General features: G+C 33.5%; 2 protein-coding genes across 9 annotated transcripts in view; one reads left to right on the top strand and one right to left on the bottom strand.

Moving 5' to 3' along the window:
- The window catches only part of LOC127067684 (alpha-(1,3)-fucosyltransferase C), a 105650-nt gene that overhangs the window by 20251 nt on the left and 71901 nt on the right, over positions 1 to 13498 (bottom strand). The window lies entirely within an intron of this gene.
- LOC127067682 (lachesin) overlaps positions 1 to 13498 on the top strand; it is a 243913-nt gene that overhangs the window by 178973 nt on the left and 51442 nt on the right. For all 8 annotated transcript variants that reach the window (XM_051002914.1, XM_051002917.1, XM_051002913.1 and 5 more), the window contains 2 exons: positions 4865 to 5072; positions 5206 to 5367. In XM_051002914.1, coding sequence (XP_050858871.1) covers positions 4865 to 5072; positions 5206 to 5367 — 370 coding nt within the window. The remainder of the gene's footprint in view (positions 1 to 4864; positions 5073 to 5205; positions 5368 to 13498) is intronic.

Below are 13498 nucleotides of genomic sequence, written 5' to 3'. Positions count from 1 at the left end.
AACAATCTAAAAACAACAAAAATGATTGAAATTGTTTCAAAAAGAAATCGAAATTCTTTAACGATACATGCATATATATATATATATATATATATATATATATATATATGATGCTAATTTCGTGGTAGGATGTGAAACAAGTTAAAGCCATTGAAAATGACCAACGAACAAACGGTTGCAGCTTGTGCCAAAGTCCGACATCTTGCTGTAATGGCGTTTCCTACGTGGTACTTCGAAAGTGCTGTACACGCAGGATATCCTTCGGAGTTGGCAACTATGCTCTAGCTTTTCCTATTACCTTCAGAATTCCCAACCCTAACAGGACTTCGATATTACCAGTAACAACCCAATCTCAAAATCGGTGTCTCATCGGCTCTGATCATTTCTTGGACGTAAAAGATTGATACAAAGTAAAAGTAAAAATCAATCAATATATAGTTTGACGATTTTACGAATTTAAAAAAAAATTAAAAAATAGAATAATAATAATAATAATAATAATAGTAGTAGTAATAATAATAATAATAAAAAGAAAGAAAGAGAGACATTGACGATTAACAAAGCGGAAACTTTACTTAACTGCAAGCGACTGTTTTCCTCTTATCAACTTCAAGCCCATCTGTTTTTCTTTACAACACGTTCGTACATTGAAACGAGATATGTGAATGCAGGAAAAAAAGAAATTAAAAAAGGCATAAAGAAAAAAATACAAAAAAAAAAGAAAAAAACGATGAATTAACAAGAGGATAATATGTTCTCGATTCGAACAGGACGATTTTATTCGAACACCAATGTAAATTATACTACTCCTCGTACTATCGATGTATAATAGAAACGATTCAGAAAGAAAACGTACACATGTTCTCTTCTTTTTCCCATTTTAATGCAACGTGACCATTTTAATTACATATACTACTTATTTACATACCAGCATACGTATACAAGCTATATATACGAGAAAAAATATTATCAATTCCTTTGAGAATATTTAAACGTTACGTACAAACGTATAAACATAGCATAAATATATCTACAGATAATATACATGTACACACACACATATATATACATATTTATGTATATCTACACAGATGTATATATATATATAGATTACATTTATAAATATATATATATAGACACGTTAGAATCATAATGCTTTTTAATTGCGACTTATCGTAAAAGAGTAAAAAAGGTTTGGCCCTCATCGCGACGGTATTTCGCGCCTAATATAAAAGCAGTTTGCATTAACGTCGCACGGCATTTAAAGCCGGGGCTTTGAACCACTGCCAGGGATTTCAATCGAGCTTGCAACTGGCGGGAGCTTTTCCTTGAGACCGTTTAAGGCCAATATAATACTACGGCTATGTATATACATACACATACGCATACACACACATTCATACATACGTACATGCATACACACATACACTTATATATGTGTATATATAAATGCACACTACCGAGTGTTCCTCTCTTTCATCCTCCTGCTTTCTTGCTGGCCCATCAAACACGATTCTCCACAATACGAAGTGGTCCGCTTTGAGCTTTAATTTCATTCCCTCCGGGGACTTTACTCAAGTATCTCGCGAGGATACCAATGGAAATTTCTTAAAGCCATCTTGTTTCCTTTATTCTCAACATCGATTCGTATCTTTACCTGTTTCTATCGTAATAACTCGATTATGCGAACCTGATCTTCGCGTTTCTTACGTCAAAAGTGGAATAAATATGCGAAGATAACGAGAATGGATTTAAAGAGATCATTATTATTCTTGTTGTTATTGTTGTTGTTGTTGTTGTTGTTGTTGTTGTTGTTGTTGTTGTTGTTGTTATGATTGTCATTATTATTATTTCTACGAAGAGAATCAATGTATAGTTCGTAGTATGGAAATTTTCGTTGATTTAATGTCTTATGGGATAACGTATACTTTTACGAGGAAAAAAATGTGACATATATTTTTCCTAAGTTAATTAACACTAATTATCATATAAAATAGATATGATATATGTATGTCTGCTCCTTATAATGAACATTATGCAAAATTAACATATAAGGTATTGCATATGAGAATATCTTATTATTGTAAAAGAATACAAAATATATATTCTTTTTATTTCTATTCTTAATAAAATGATAAAATAATATCTGTCTTCGTCAAAACTATGTACAAACATGTCTTCCAACTATCTCTCTCTCTCTCTCTCTCTCTCTCTCTCTCTCTCTCTCTCTCTCTCTCTCTCTCTCTCTCTCTCTCTTCTTACTTTTTTGTTTTCAAGTGAACGTATAATAAATAGCTTCGTTATATGTATTAATTAAAATACACATAAACGAATCTATAATCCCTATCGAAATTTGGAAAACCATAGATACTTTAAAATCTTGATATATTTAGAACGAACAATTACATAAGCCGATAATGAAGTGTGACCTTCTTGAAATGTAACATAGATACCGAGTCATATCGGTTCTCTCCATCCGTGCAGCTTTGTCAAAATCATTGACAAATCGCTTTATCCCGTGCACCGTATCACTATCGGACGTACTTACGGTACGCATCCGCGGATCGTTTCGAGAATGATTTATCGTCTTTCGAAATATTTCGTTCTTTCGCTAGGCAATTTCCCTGTAACATCGTAAATCATAATTTTGGCTCGACTTCAAGACGAATCGTTCATATATGACACTAAACTGTGTTTTCAAAAAACAAGAACAAGAACATAAACATGAACAAGAAAAAGAACAAAAATTATATATATACACGTATATAAAAACATATGTAAAACACATGTAACACACGTATAAAGAAGCATATACGTATATATATGTATATATAAAGATAAGAAGAAAAAGGACAAGCCAATCTTTCGAAAAAAGTTATCGTGATACGACAAACGTCAATCGATATACTCGAACATTCGGATAAACTCGACACTGCAATTTGCTGTTTCCTTAATACGCCTCGCTAGTAGGACGTATTGGATTTATCCGGAACGTGCGGCTTTGTCAGAGGCGATGACAAATCGGCTTACGTCACTGTGCTATCGGTGCTGGACCAAATCGTTCTCTACATCTATTTCATCTCGCGAAGCTTTATTTTATCGGAAGGTCATTTATTTCCCTTTAAAGTCGGACTCACCGACGTATATGTACTTACATGCATACATACACACACACACGTATATATGTAGATAGGTATATGGTAAAACAAATGCATGTTATATACAATACGTGTTGAGTACGTAAGGTAAATAAAGATGCATACGGTAAATACAAACATCTATCTTTCAAGTTATACAAAACTTTAAGCTTATACAAATTTCGAATAAAATTGTTTAGATATATATTCACCGAAATTGAATTTAAAAAACTATATATATATATATATATATATATATATATATGTATATGTATATGTATTTAGTAGATATTGTTTCTTAATTTAATCTTTTTCTTTTTAGCCTAATAAACAAACATCTAAACATCTTAGATAAACATCTTATCTTTTTCTTTATCTTTCACATTATTCGACAATGTACATGTAATAACAAATTTCACAGAACAAACTTGCTTAGATTTAAAAATTGAATTTTGAATTGGAAACATGAATAGAAATTAGTAATTAATACTTCTTGAAAATTTTCGAAGTTGAAAAAATTTAAGCGTGTTACGGGTTAGATCGATTTAATATTTAAAAAGAAACGAAAAACAAAGAAGATAATAATAAATAAATAAAAAGGAAAAAAAGAGAGAGAGAAACACGGTTTTGTGATTAAGCGAAGACGTTCGCGGAAAATCGTCATTCGGGGAGACAAGCTGAGACCCTTAACGGTTAAACTTTCGCGATGATAGTGTAATCTCATCCTCTCTCTCTCTCTCTCTCTCTCTCTCTCTCTCTCTCTCTCTCTCTCTCGAGAAACTTTAAGCTCTCTAGTGCAGCAACTTTCGTAAAGTTGAGTCGTCGTTTTTCTTTCGCGAAGCATCATGCAAAAGAGAAGAGAAGTAAGACGATAGAGTGAAAGACAGAAAGAAAGAGAGAGACAGAGAGAGAGAGAAGAGATAGGAAGGATGAGAGAGAGAAAAAGAGAGATATAAAGAGAAATGGGGGGTAAGACAGAGAGAGAGAGAAAGAGAGAGAGAGAGAAAATCTTCGAACACAGACGTATGTTTCAAGCTTTCAAAAGTGCATGGAAACTAAAGCTCAAGCTTCTGATGAGGTTGCGTGAAATTTTCGAGGTTTCGAAAGGAAATTTCGTTATGAGATCCAAGAGCTTAGGGTCCTTTCCTATCATCCATCTTCTTAACTCTTCGTTAAGAAGTGTCGGTTGATGTCTGTCTATTTAAAGAACTTCTTCAACGTTCACTCTCTGATTTCCATCTTCCTTAACACCTTCTATCACAATTTCACATAAATTTTAACACACGTGAACCTAGCGTTCTAAAATGAAGTGTGGAATACTAATCTCCATGTAATAATAAAGTAGATGCTGTTACACTTAAAGTTCGAGCACTTGAAATATTTCTATGTTGAAAAAAAAAAAAAGAAAGAAAGAAGAAAAAAAAAACTAAACGATCCTGATAAATATTACTATATTTTACTATATTAATGTTACTATGGAAAACATTACTGTATCACTATGTCAATCGCTTAACTTTAGTTTTTTTTTTTTTTTGACGTACCATTCTTTAATATTATTTTATCGTCGAAAGCAACAATGATTTTAGCCGAAACTTATCTGACTTGACTGAACTAATCTTTACATTCACAAGAGATCGTAATGTCTTAGAAAAAAAAAATAATAGCGTGAAAAAGAAAGAAAGAAGAAGAAAAAAAAAATTAAAGTACAAATCGTTTGTTTATTCAAGGTCGCTTGGGTCCACGTCGGTAGACAAATGCTATTGACGATTCACAAACACGTTGTCGTCAAAATACCAAGGTTCTCCGTGTCGCACGACAATCAAAAAACGTGGCTATTACACATCAATGGAGTACAACAGGACGACAGAGGATACTACATGTGCCAAGTGAATACTAATCCTATGATGAGTCAAGTAGGATTTCTACAAGTCGTTGGTAAATCTTTAAATAATAATCAATAAAAAATCAGAAAACAAAAACAAAAAGAATCAAAAGAATAAGAAATAAAATAAAAAAAGAAAAGATAAAAAAAGCGATTTTACAAATAATTCCTTTTGTATTCCTTCAGTTCCACCAAACATATTGGACTCTTTATCAACGGAGAGTACAGTCGCCGTACGAGAAAATCAAAACATCACGTTAACGTGTAAAGCAGACGGATATCCAACTCCAAAATTAATGTGGAAACGTGAAGACGGTCAAGGGATAAGCATCAATCGGCACAAAAAAGGTCAGTCAATATTAGTTAATAAATTAACAGGACAGGTGAAATATTTAGTCGAGCATTTCTTTCGCTATTTTTTTCTCACTCTCTCTCTAACTCACTTTCTCTCTCTCTCTCTTTCTCTCTTTTTCTCTCTGTCTTTCTCACAGCCAAGAGAATTGAAAGTTTAAAGCACTTTCAAAGGAAAAAGACAGAAAATAGAAATAGAAATAGAACAATGAGAGAAAGAGAAAGAGAAAGAGAAAAACGAGCGTATTTGTAGCGCAGTCAAAGCGTAACATTGCGAGTAATTCTCGGGACGATGTTGCTCCGTTGTACGTCTCGCTTTAAAGCCTGGCGAAATCCCACGAGCCTCAGCTCGTTCGGTAAATCGAAGGAACTATGGAGTCTCGAGGAAATGCGAGTAGAATTCCACTTGCTCTTAGCTATAATACAGTACCGAACAACCGGCGTAAAGCTTCAAATCGAGTTGAGTAAAAGCAAAACTATTGCCATTGTTTTTCAACGAACGAACGAACGAACGAACGAACGAACGAACGAACGAAGAAACGAACGTACGAACGATTTTAAAGACGCTAAGAAGTCGAGAAAATTTCATTTAACATGTTCGGTATCTTATTTTCCACAATAATCATTATTGGAAAAACGTTTATATAAATATTTATTGAATAATATATTGAAGATTCAAACCGGTAATGTCAATTTTATCGTCACTGTACAACTAAAAGTAATCCGATAATAAAATGTTAAAAAGATTATCTCTTTGCTTCTCAATTCTCAAAAAAAAAAGAAAAAGAAAAAGAAAATTAGATATTAATTGTTATAAAATAATGAACGATCGATCGGATATCATTAAACACGAGGCGTAATACAGCGTACGTAATTACAGCGACGTTTCATATTTCACTACACGTACAGGTCAAATCTTTACTAAATGCACATTAAAACGATACTGTACTAATAATATATTTTCCTGTTAATATAAGAAAGAAAAATTCAGCATGGAGAGAGAATTATTACCACGATGGAATTAAATAGTGTACATATTATCGACTAATTTCTATTCTGCTGAATGACAGGAGTTAACTACAGGAGTACGATAAATTATCGTTATCTTCATCTTCTTCCTTCATTATTAGTAATGCAATTAACTGTTCACTGAAACGTGCTTGTTTTACTCTCTCTCTCTCTCTCTCTCTCTCTCTCTCTCTCTCTCTCTCTCTCTCTCTCTCTCTCTCTCATTCCTTCTCTTTCTCTCTTTCTCTCTCATTCCTTCTCTCTCTCTCTCTCTCTCTCTCTTCTTCTTTCATTATTTCTTTAGTAAGTAGAAAGAGAGAGTGAAAAGTAGAAGAAAATGGGTAGGTCCAGAAAGAGGAGAGAGAGAGAGAAAGAGAGAGACAGTAGGTCGGGCTGATGCAAACAGGGGATTAACCGGAGGGATTTATGCCAGGGTAGCTATCTACGTAAAGCTCGACCCGGGAGGTTTTTTGCTTGGTATGCTCCTTAAATATTGTAGAGATTAATCAACTCTCGTGGCCCTCGGCTTCGTCAGTAGGTATATGCCACGATATAGAACTTTCGACAGTGCCAATGTAACCAAAAGTAAAAAAGAAAGAAAGAAAGAAAGAAATAAAGAAAGAAAATCTAAAAGAGAGAAAATACTTCAAAGATAATGATTATGAAAATTATTCGATCGTACGAGAACTATCTTATGCGGTTAACCTTCTATGTAATTTCAAAGTCAATCGAAGTACCAAGCTAATTCACTTAATTTTCTCTCATTCTATAGATTAGATAGAGAAAGAGAGAAACAGAGAGAGAGAAAGACAATACGTATGTGTGTGTATGTACGTGTACGGGTATTTGTATGTGTTTGTGTAAGAGAGAGGTTCTCCAAGGAATCAAGGATAGTGTCGACGTATTCGAGATGTGATGTCCACACAGTGACATTAGCTAGTGAGCTATCTACAGAACTAACCACGAGGTTAGGGTCAGGAAGCACTTGTGGTTCAGTTCCACAGACCAAAACGTTCCTCTTGATATCGCTGAGGAACCAACCTCTATTCTCCTATATATCTATCTATATCTATAGATATATGTATGTAGATATATGTATATCTATTTTAGACTTCATATAATATAGTGTATATATACACATATATATATATGTATGTATGTACGTATGCATATATATATACGTATATGTCTTTATAGTAACACTAAATCGAATTATCTTTGATCTATTTATTTATAATCATTTTATATATAATTATTATTCTCCTCTATGTATCGTAATAATCCTACAAATCTAAAATTGATACGATAAATTATCTATCAATGCCTTTCTTATTTCTTGGTACTGTTTCTCTTTCTCTTTCTACTTCATACATTCTCTATCATCAATATCCATCTATATTTTCTTTTCTAAATTTATCTTTAACTATTTTATTTATTTCTTGTAGATATCAAAATTAATCGGAATAAAAATGTACATATTTACGTGTAATCCTTTCTATACGTCCTCTCAATCGAAATAATATATCAAAAATTCGTTTCGATGAATATGTATCCATTCATATATTTTTAATCTACCTAATCATCTTAGATTACATACATTTCATTTTGTTTTAATTTACATCTTCGTCTATTAAACTCTCTCCGTATTTTTCTTTCTCTTTTTCTCTCTCTCTCTCTCTCTCTTTCTCTCTCTTTCATTTTCTCTCTTACTTCTTTCTATGCCTAAATTAATCAACGAAAAGAATTCACGTTCGCCGTGAAAATCTTAGTATTCTATTTCGTAGAATGTTCTTAATTCGCTCGAACTAGTACCGTTAGATTATTTCAAGTCGGAGGTCGCGTGCAATCCTGCAGAAATCGTCCATCTGGCAGATTACCTTGGCTAGATTCGATCGTCCATGGAATTCGAAGCTCGCGCGCACACCGAGTAGGTACGGCACCAGTATACTCTTCTCTCTCTCTCTCTCTCTCTCTCTCTCTCTCTCTCTATCTCTTGCTCTCTATCTATCTATCTATCTATCTATCTCTTTCTCTTTCTCTCCCTTACTCTCTGTGAATAATGTAACAAGAGATGCGTTTCCTGGCTAGGGACAACAGAAAGCCGCCGTAGCAATCCGATGAAATTAATTGAATTACGGTTTCGAGATCGAAAGGATGAGATAGAGACGGAGCAAAGGTTCTCTTCGATTTTTCGAAAAGCTTATAAACAGGAACTGAATGATTCTACCAGACGAAGTTAATCTCTTAGAACCTAAAGAAATGCATCTTTCTTCTATATGCACGTAACTTCTCGAACGAAGGATAATTGACGTAAGATAATACTGAAAAAAAAAATATTAAAAAGGTGATGGTTGTTTTGGATAATTTTTTTTCGTTCGTTAGAAAAAAAAAGAAGAGGAAATTAAAGAAAAGAAAAAGAAAAGAAATGTTGAATCATTGACAACGAGCGGTGGCAAGAAATTTTTTCGATTCTCTTTCGTTCCTTTCTCTTTTCCTTTTTTTCTTTTGATTGATTTTTTAATTTCTCCTTTTTTTTTTCTTTTTCGATTTTCGTCCCTTATCTCACGTATAACGTTGACTTCTCTTTTTACTTTCAATTAAACGCGCAACGTTTTTGTTCGCGAAAACGTTTCGAAATAGCCATCAACGTTCTGAATTATTTCAAGTGGGGAGAAGCTCGAATCGACTGATCGATATCTATATCGTGATTTTTATTTATACAACCATATCGAAGCAATATCTGTGATATATAATTTTTTGTTAACTAATATTCGAAACGTATTTTTTTCACTAACGAAAAAAACATGTAGCCTTTAATTAAAATATATATATATATATATATATATATATATATATATATATGAGCACAATATGAAACTATTGGTCTAGTTGATTACTACTACACATACATATATATACATAAAGATTAATTTAAAACAGGAAGAAAAGGTTTTAAAACGATCTCATCTTTCTCTTTCGTTTAAAAAATAAATGACTATATAGAAACGATATTATAAAATATTTCAACAGTTTCGTTAACACGTCCCACGCCATGTGTACCATCGATGGTACACATTAAACTTTCTATTCAGGCCACGTGTACCATCGAGGATACAACCTAGAATATTTAATAAATTCTAAATTATAAAAAGCCAAATGACCTGAACGAAGTGTGGTGGAAAAACCATTTGAAACGTGTTAAATACATCTACTAGAAACCTAAAGATCTCTCAACGATAATATTTATAAGGAAAGATAAAAGTCAAGATTTCTGATAGCTCGCACGTAACTATCGTCGTAAATGAAGTTCGTACGTAGACTGTGACGTATCCTAGACAACGCGTTAACGATCATCGATGCTTTGCAAATTTCCTTTACTCGATACGAGAATCTTGTTGCTCGTAATTCTCGAGGAATTCGAATCGAGTCGGAGCCTAACAATCCCGTTAACCATGACATTTTCTTTCTCTTTCTCTCTCTCTCTCTCTCTCTCTCTCTCTCTCTCTCTCTCTCTCTCTCTCTCTTTATCTATCTATCTATGTCTACGTTGAGATTCATTTGTATACGATGAAATGAAACTTGCAATACGCTACAAGCTGAACAAAGTATGTATATCGACTCGATCTATCTATTTCTCTCTCTCTCTCTCTATCTCTCTGTCACTCATTCATTCACTCATTCATTCTGCTTTTGTCGACTTGGAAATACCATGAACGATGCGTAACGATCATGAGCTTCGATCGTAGGATATGGAAGATCGTTAGATCAAAACGAGCTTGCATTAGATTATCGACGTTGAACTTACATCCGCTCGTTAAAACTTATCCTCGTAGTACCTGATGCCGTTTGAAAGTAGAGAAAACCGAAGTCCAATAACTTGATCCTGACTAATACTGTTCTACCTCTCTCTCTCTCTCTCTCTAAGATTCTCGTTTTCATTCACGTTCTCTCTCTCTCTCTCTCTCTCTCTCTCTCTTTCTCTTTCTCTCTTTCTCCCTTTCTCTCTCTCTCTTGAGAGAAACTCCTAATATTATTATACTATGAAACTAACCAATGTATGTAAATGCGATCTCGCTGATAAACTTAGCAATAATATTAACAAAAATATTGATCATATTTACAAAGACATTATGACATAAATCCAAATACGAATATTAAACGTCGTGATATTCTAAATATTAAAAAAAAAATTAAACTATGATTCGACAAAAGTGAGAAATAAGATTTTAAAAAGAAATTAATTAAAATATAACATACATTTAGTATATATAGATTAATTAAAATGTAATATACATTTAATTCTTGATTATTATCGATAAGAAAAACTAATAAAAGTTTATAATCGAAAATAACCGTGTAACCCAACGGACTATAACGCAGGAATCGAATTTTTATCGAATTTTCGATACGTGGCTGTCTATATCTTTCTTCTTTTATTTTTTTTTTTACATTTTTTTTTATTTTTATTCTATTTTATTTTATTTTTTTTGCTTTTCTTTTTTTTTTAACATTCAAATATCCAGTCAAATCAAATACGCGTCGGAACGAGAAACGTGAAGATGGGAAATTCGGTATCAACCACTTTTGAAACGGCCGATTGCCAGTGATGGTTCGTTTGCATTTTCGCGTATTCCGTTTCGAGTTTCAAACGTACCGGATCGTTACGTTTCATACGGTCGTTTTGACGACGTAACTTGCGAACGAGCCGGTCTATCTGCCCCAATGTGAAGAAGTAACAACGTGAAAGAAATCTAATCAGGTTGCGTCGGCCATAACTTTTTTCTCTTTTTTTCTTTTCTTTTCTCTCTTTTTCGTTTTTCTTTTTTTACATTGCTTAATTAGTAAACCAGAAAACTAGGACGCTGGTAACGTCGTTAATGAGAGAGACGTCAAGGCTTAATAAGTCACATAACCGAACGGTAGCACGTTGGTGTTGCTTGAATTTCGTGTTATAGCTAATTACAACCTTTAAATGTACAGTCGATTGTCCCCTCTCTCTCTCTTCTCTCTCTCTCTCTCTCTCTCTCTCTCCCTTTTTCTCTTGCACTTTTTTAGAATTGTCCTCCTGAATTTTGTTTAAAAATCTCATCTCACATTTAATAAAGGTCGTTACCAACGTTTGCTTAAAACGATCATAAAAAAACAAAAAAATAAATAAATAAATAAAAAGGAGAAAAGAAAGAAAAAAGAGAAAAACAGAATGAAAGAAAAAAGAAAGAAACATACGAACGAATCAATTAGCACAGTATGAATTGTTTTCATATTGAATAAAGTTTTCAAAATTACATTTCAATTACAGATAATATATACATAATCTTGATGTAATAAGCGCATATATCTACGTAGCTAAGTATGTACATAAATACATATACATATATATATATATATATATATATATATATATATATATATATATGCACCATACATATGCTCAAATTTAAAACCGCAATTTTCACCGTTCTTGGCAATTTATATAATAAATATAACTCGATAACGAATATACATATAACGTTGACGTAATTCGTGCAACTTTACGTCCAATTAAGTACTTGTCTAACATGTTGACCATCGTTCGTAACATGAAATTGGTTTCGAGACAGTATGGCTTTTCGGTCAACATCGATAAACGCTTGGTGAACCCAAAACCAATATGATCGCTAATTAGCACATATGTATGAATTTTCTAACAAAGATGATTAACCAATGAAAGCAGTATAATTTTTTTTTCCTTTTTTATATCGTATAATATACATGTACGATACATATCTCTCTCCAATTCTCTTTTTCTCTATCTCTTTTTCTGTCGAATAATTTAATATTTGAGAGTTTATTCAGAACTCATGACTTCAAACATTTCATACATACAAGAAGCTTTTCGTTAAACAATTTCATCTTTATCTTATTCTATCTCTCTCTCTCTCTCTCTCTCTCTCTCTCTCTCTCTCTCTCTCTCTCTCTCTCTCTCTCTCTCTCTCTCTCTGATTGAGATCTCATTCCAACGCATAAAACGAACAATTCTGTTTTGCATCAATGAGATCGCATTAGCATATGGTCGGATCATAAGTAAGGTTATAGCATTCGCGAAATTCAGCTGTCTAACTATTTTGTTACACGTTGTCTCATCACCATTCACCATCTCTGTATGCTTCGTTCGTTTCAGTCTTTCATATCTCTATCTCTCTTTCTCTCTCTCTCTCTATGTCTATGTCTATCTATGTCTCTCTCTTTCCTCGTCCTTTGTCCCACCTCCTTTCCTCCCTTTCGTCGTGCTTTCCAGCAAGCCACAGGATCGTAAAAGGCTGGAATTTCTGTTGAAACATCTGCAAAGCCGCGCTCTGGGGCATCTGAGCCCCTCTAAAGCTTCATACAAATTCATGACGGAGTACCCTGACCCTCTCTGTCTTTCTCTCTCTCTCTCTCTCTGTCTCTGTTCTGTCTCTGTCTCTCTCTCTCTGTCTCTCTTTCTCTCTCTAACACACACTCATACAGTCATATCTCTGCTATACCTCCAAGTTTTCGGCAGATACGCGTATACATAGACCCATACGTATTTCTCCACGTTAGTTCGTAATATTATTTAAAGCTCAGCTTCTCTCTCTTTCTCTCTCTCTCTCTCTCTCTCTCTCTCTCTCTCTCTCTCTATCTCTCTATCTATCTATCTTTCTCTCGCACCCTCTATGGAAATCAACCTTCCCTCTAAAACACCTAGGATTAATAGTTTTCTCAAAAATAATGTCGCTTGATGTTATACCTTTGATACCACTTTGTTTGTTCTTGTTTCTTACCCGTAAGTTACGTACTATACCTTTAAATGTTCTATTCCTTGTAATATTTAGAGATATCATAACTTACAATAAAGGCTTATTATAATTATTCGTTTATAAACGAACTGGTTAACACGAACATCACTAATCCTTGATATTTAATCGTGATTTTCATTTTGTGAATCTCGTAGAATCGAAGATTGTGGACTTTCTTATATAATCAGGGATTCTGGATAAGAGGGAAAGAAAAGCGATCGAAGAAACGTGGATTTAGTAAGATCTCTCTCTCTCTCTCTCTCTCTCTCTCTCTCCCTCTCTGTCCGTCTATCTGTCTATCTCCTTCTTTCTTTACGGAA

Source organism: Vespula vulgaris, chromosome 11 (genome assembly GCF_905475345.1).
Source record: "Vespula vulgaris chromosome 11, iyVesVulg1.1, whole genome shotgun sequence".
Taxonomy (NCBI): Eukaryota; Metazoa; Arthropoda; class Insecta; order Hymenoptera; family Vespidae; genus Vespula; species Vespula vulgaris.
This window is presented reverse-complemented; position numbering and strand designations above follow the sequence as displayed.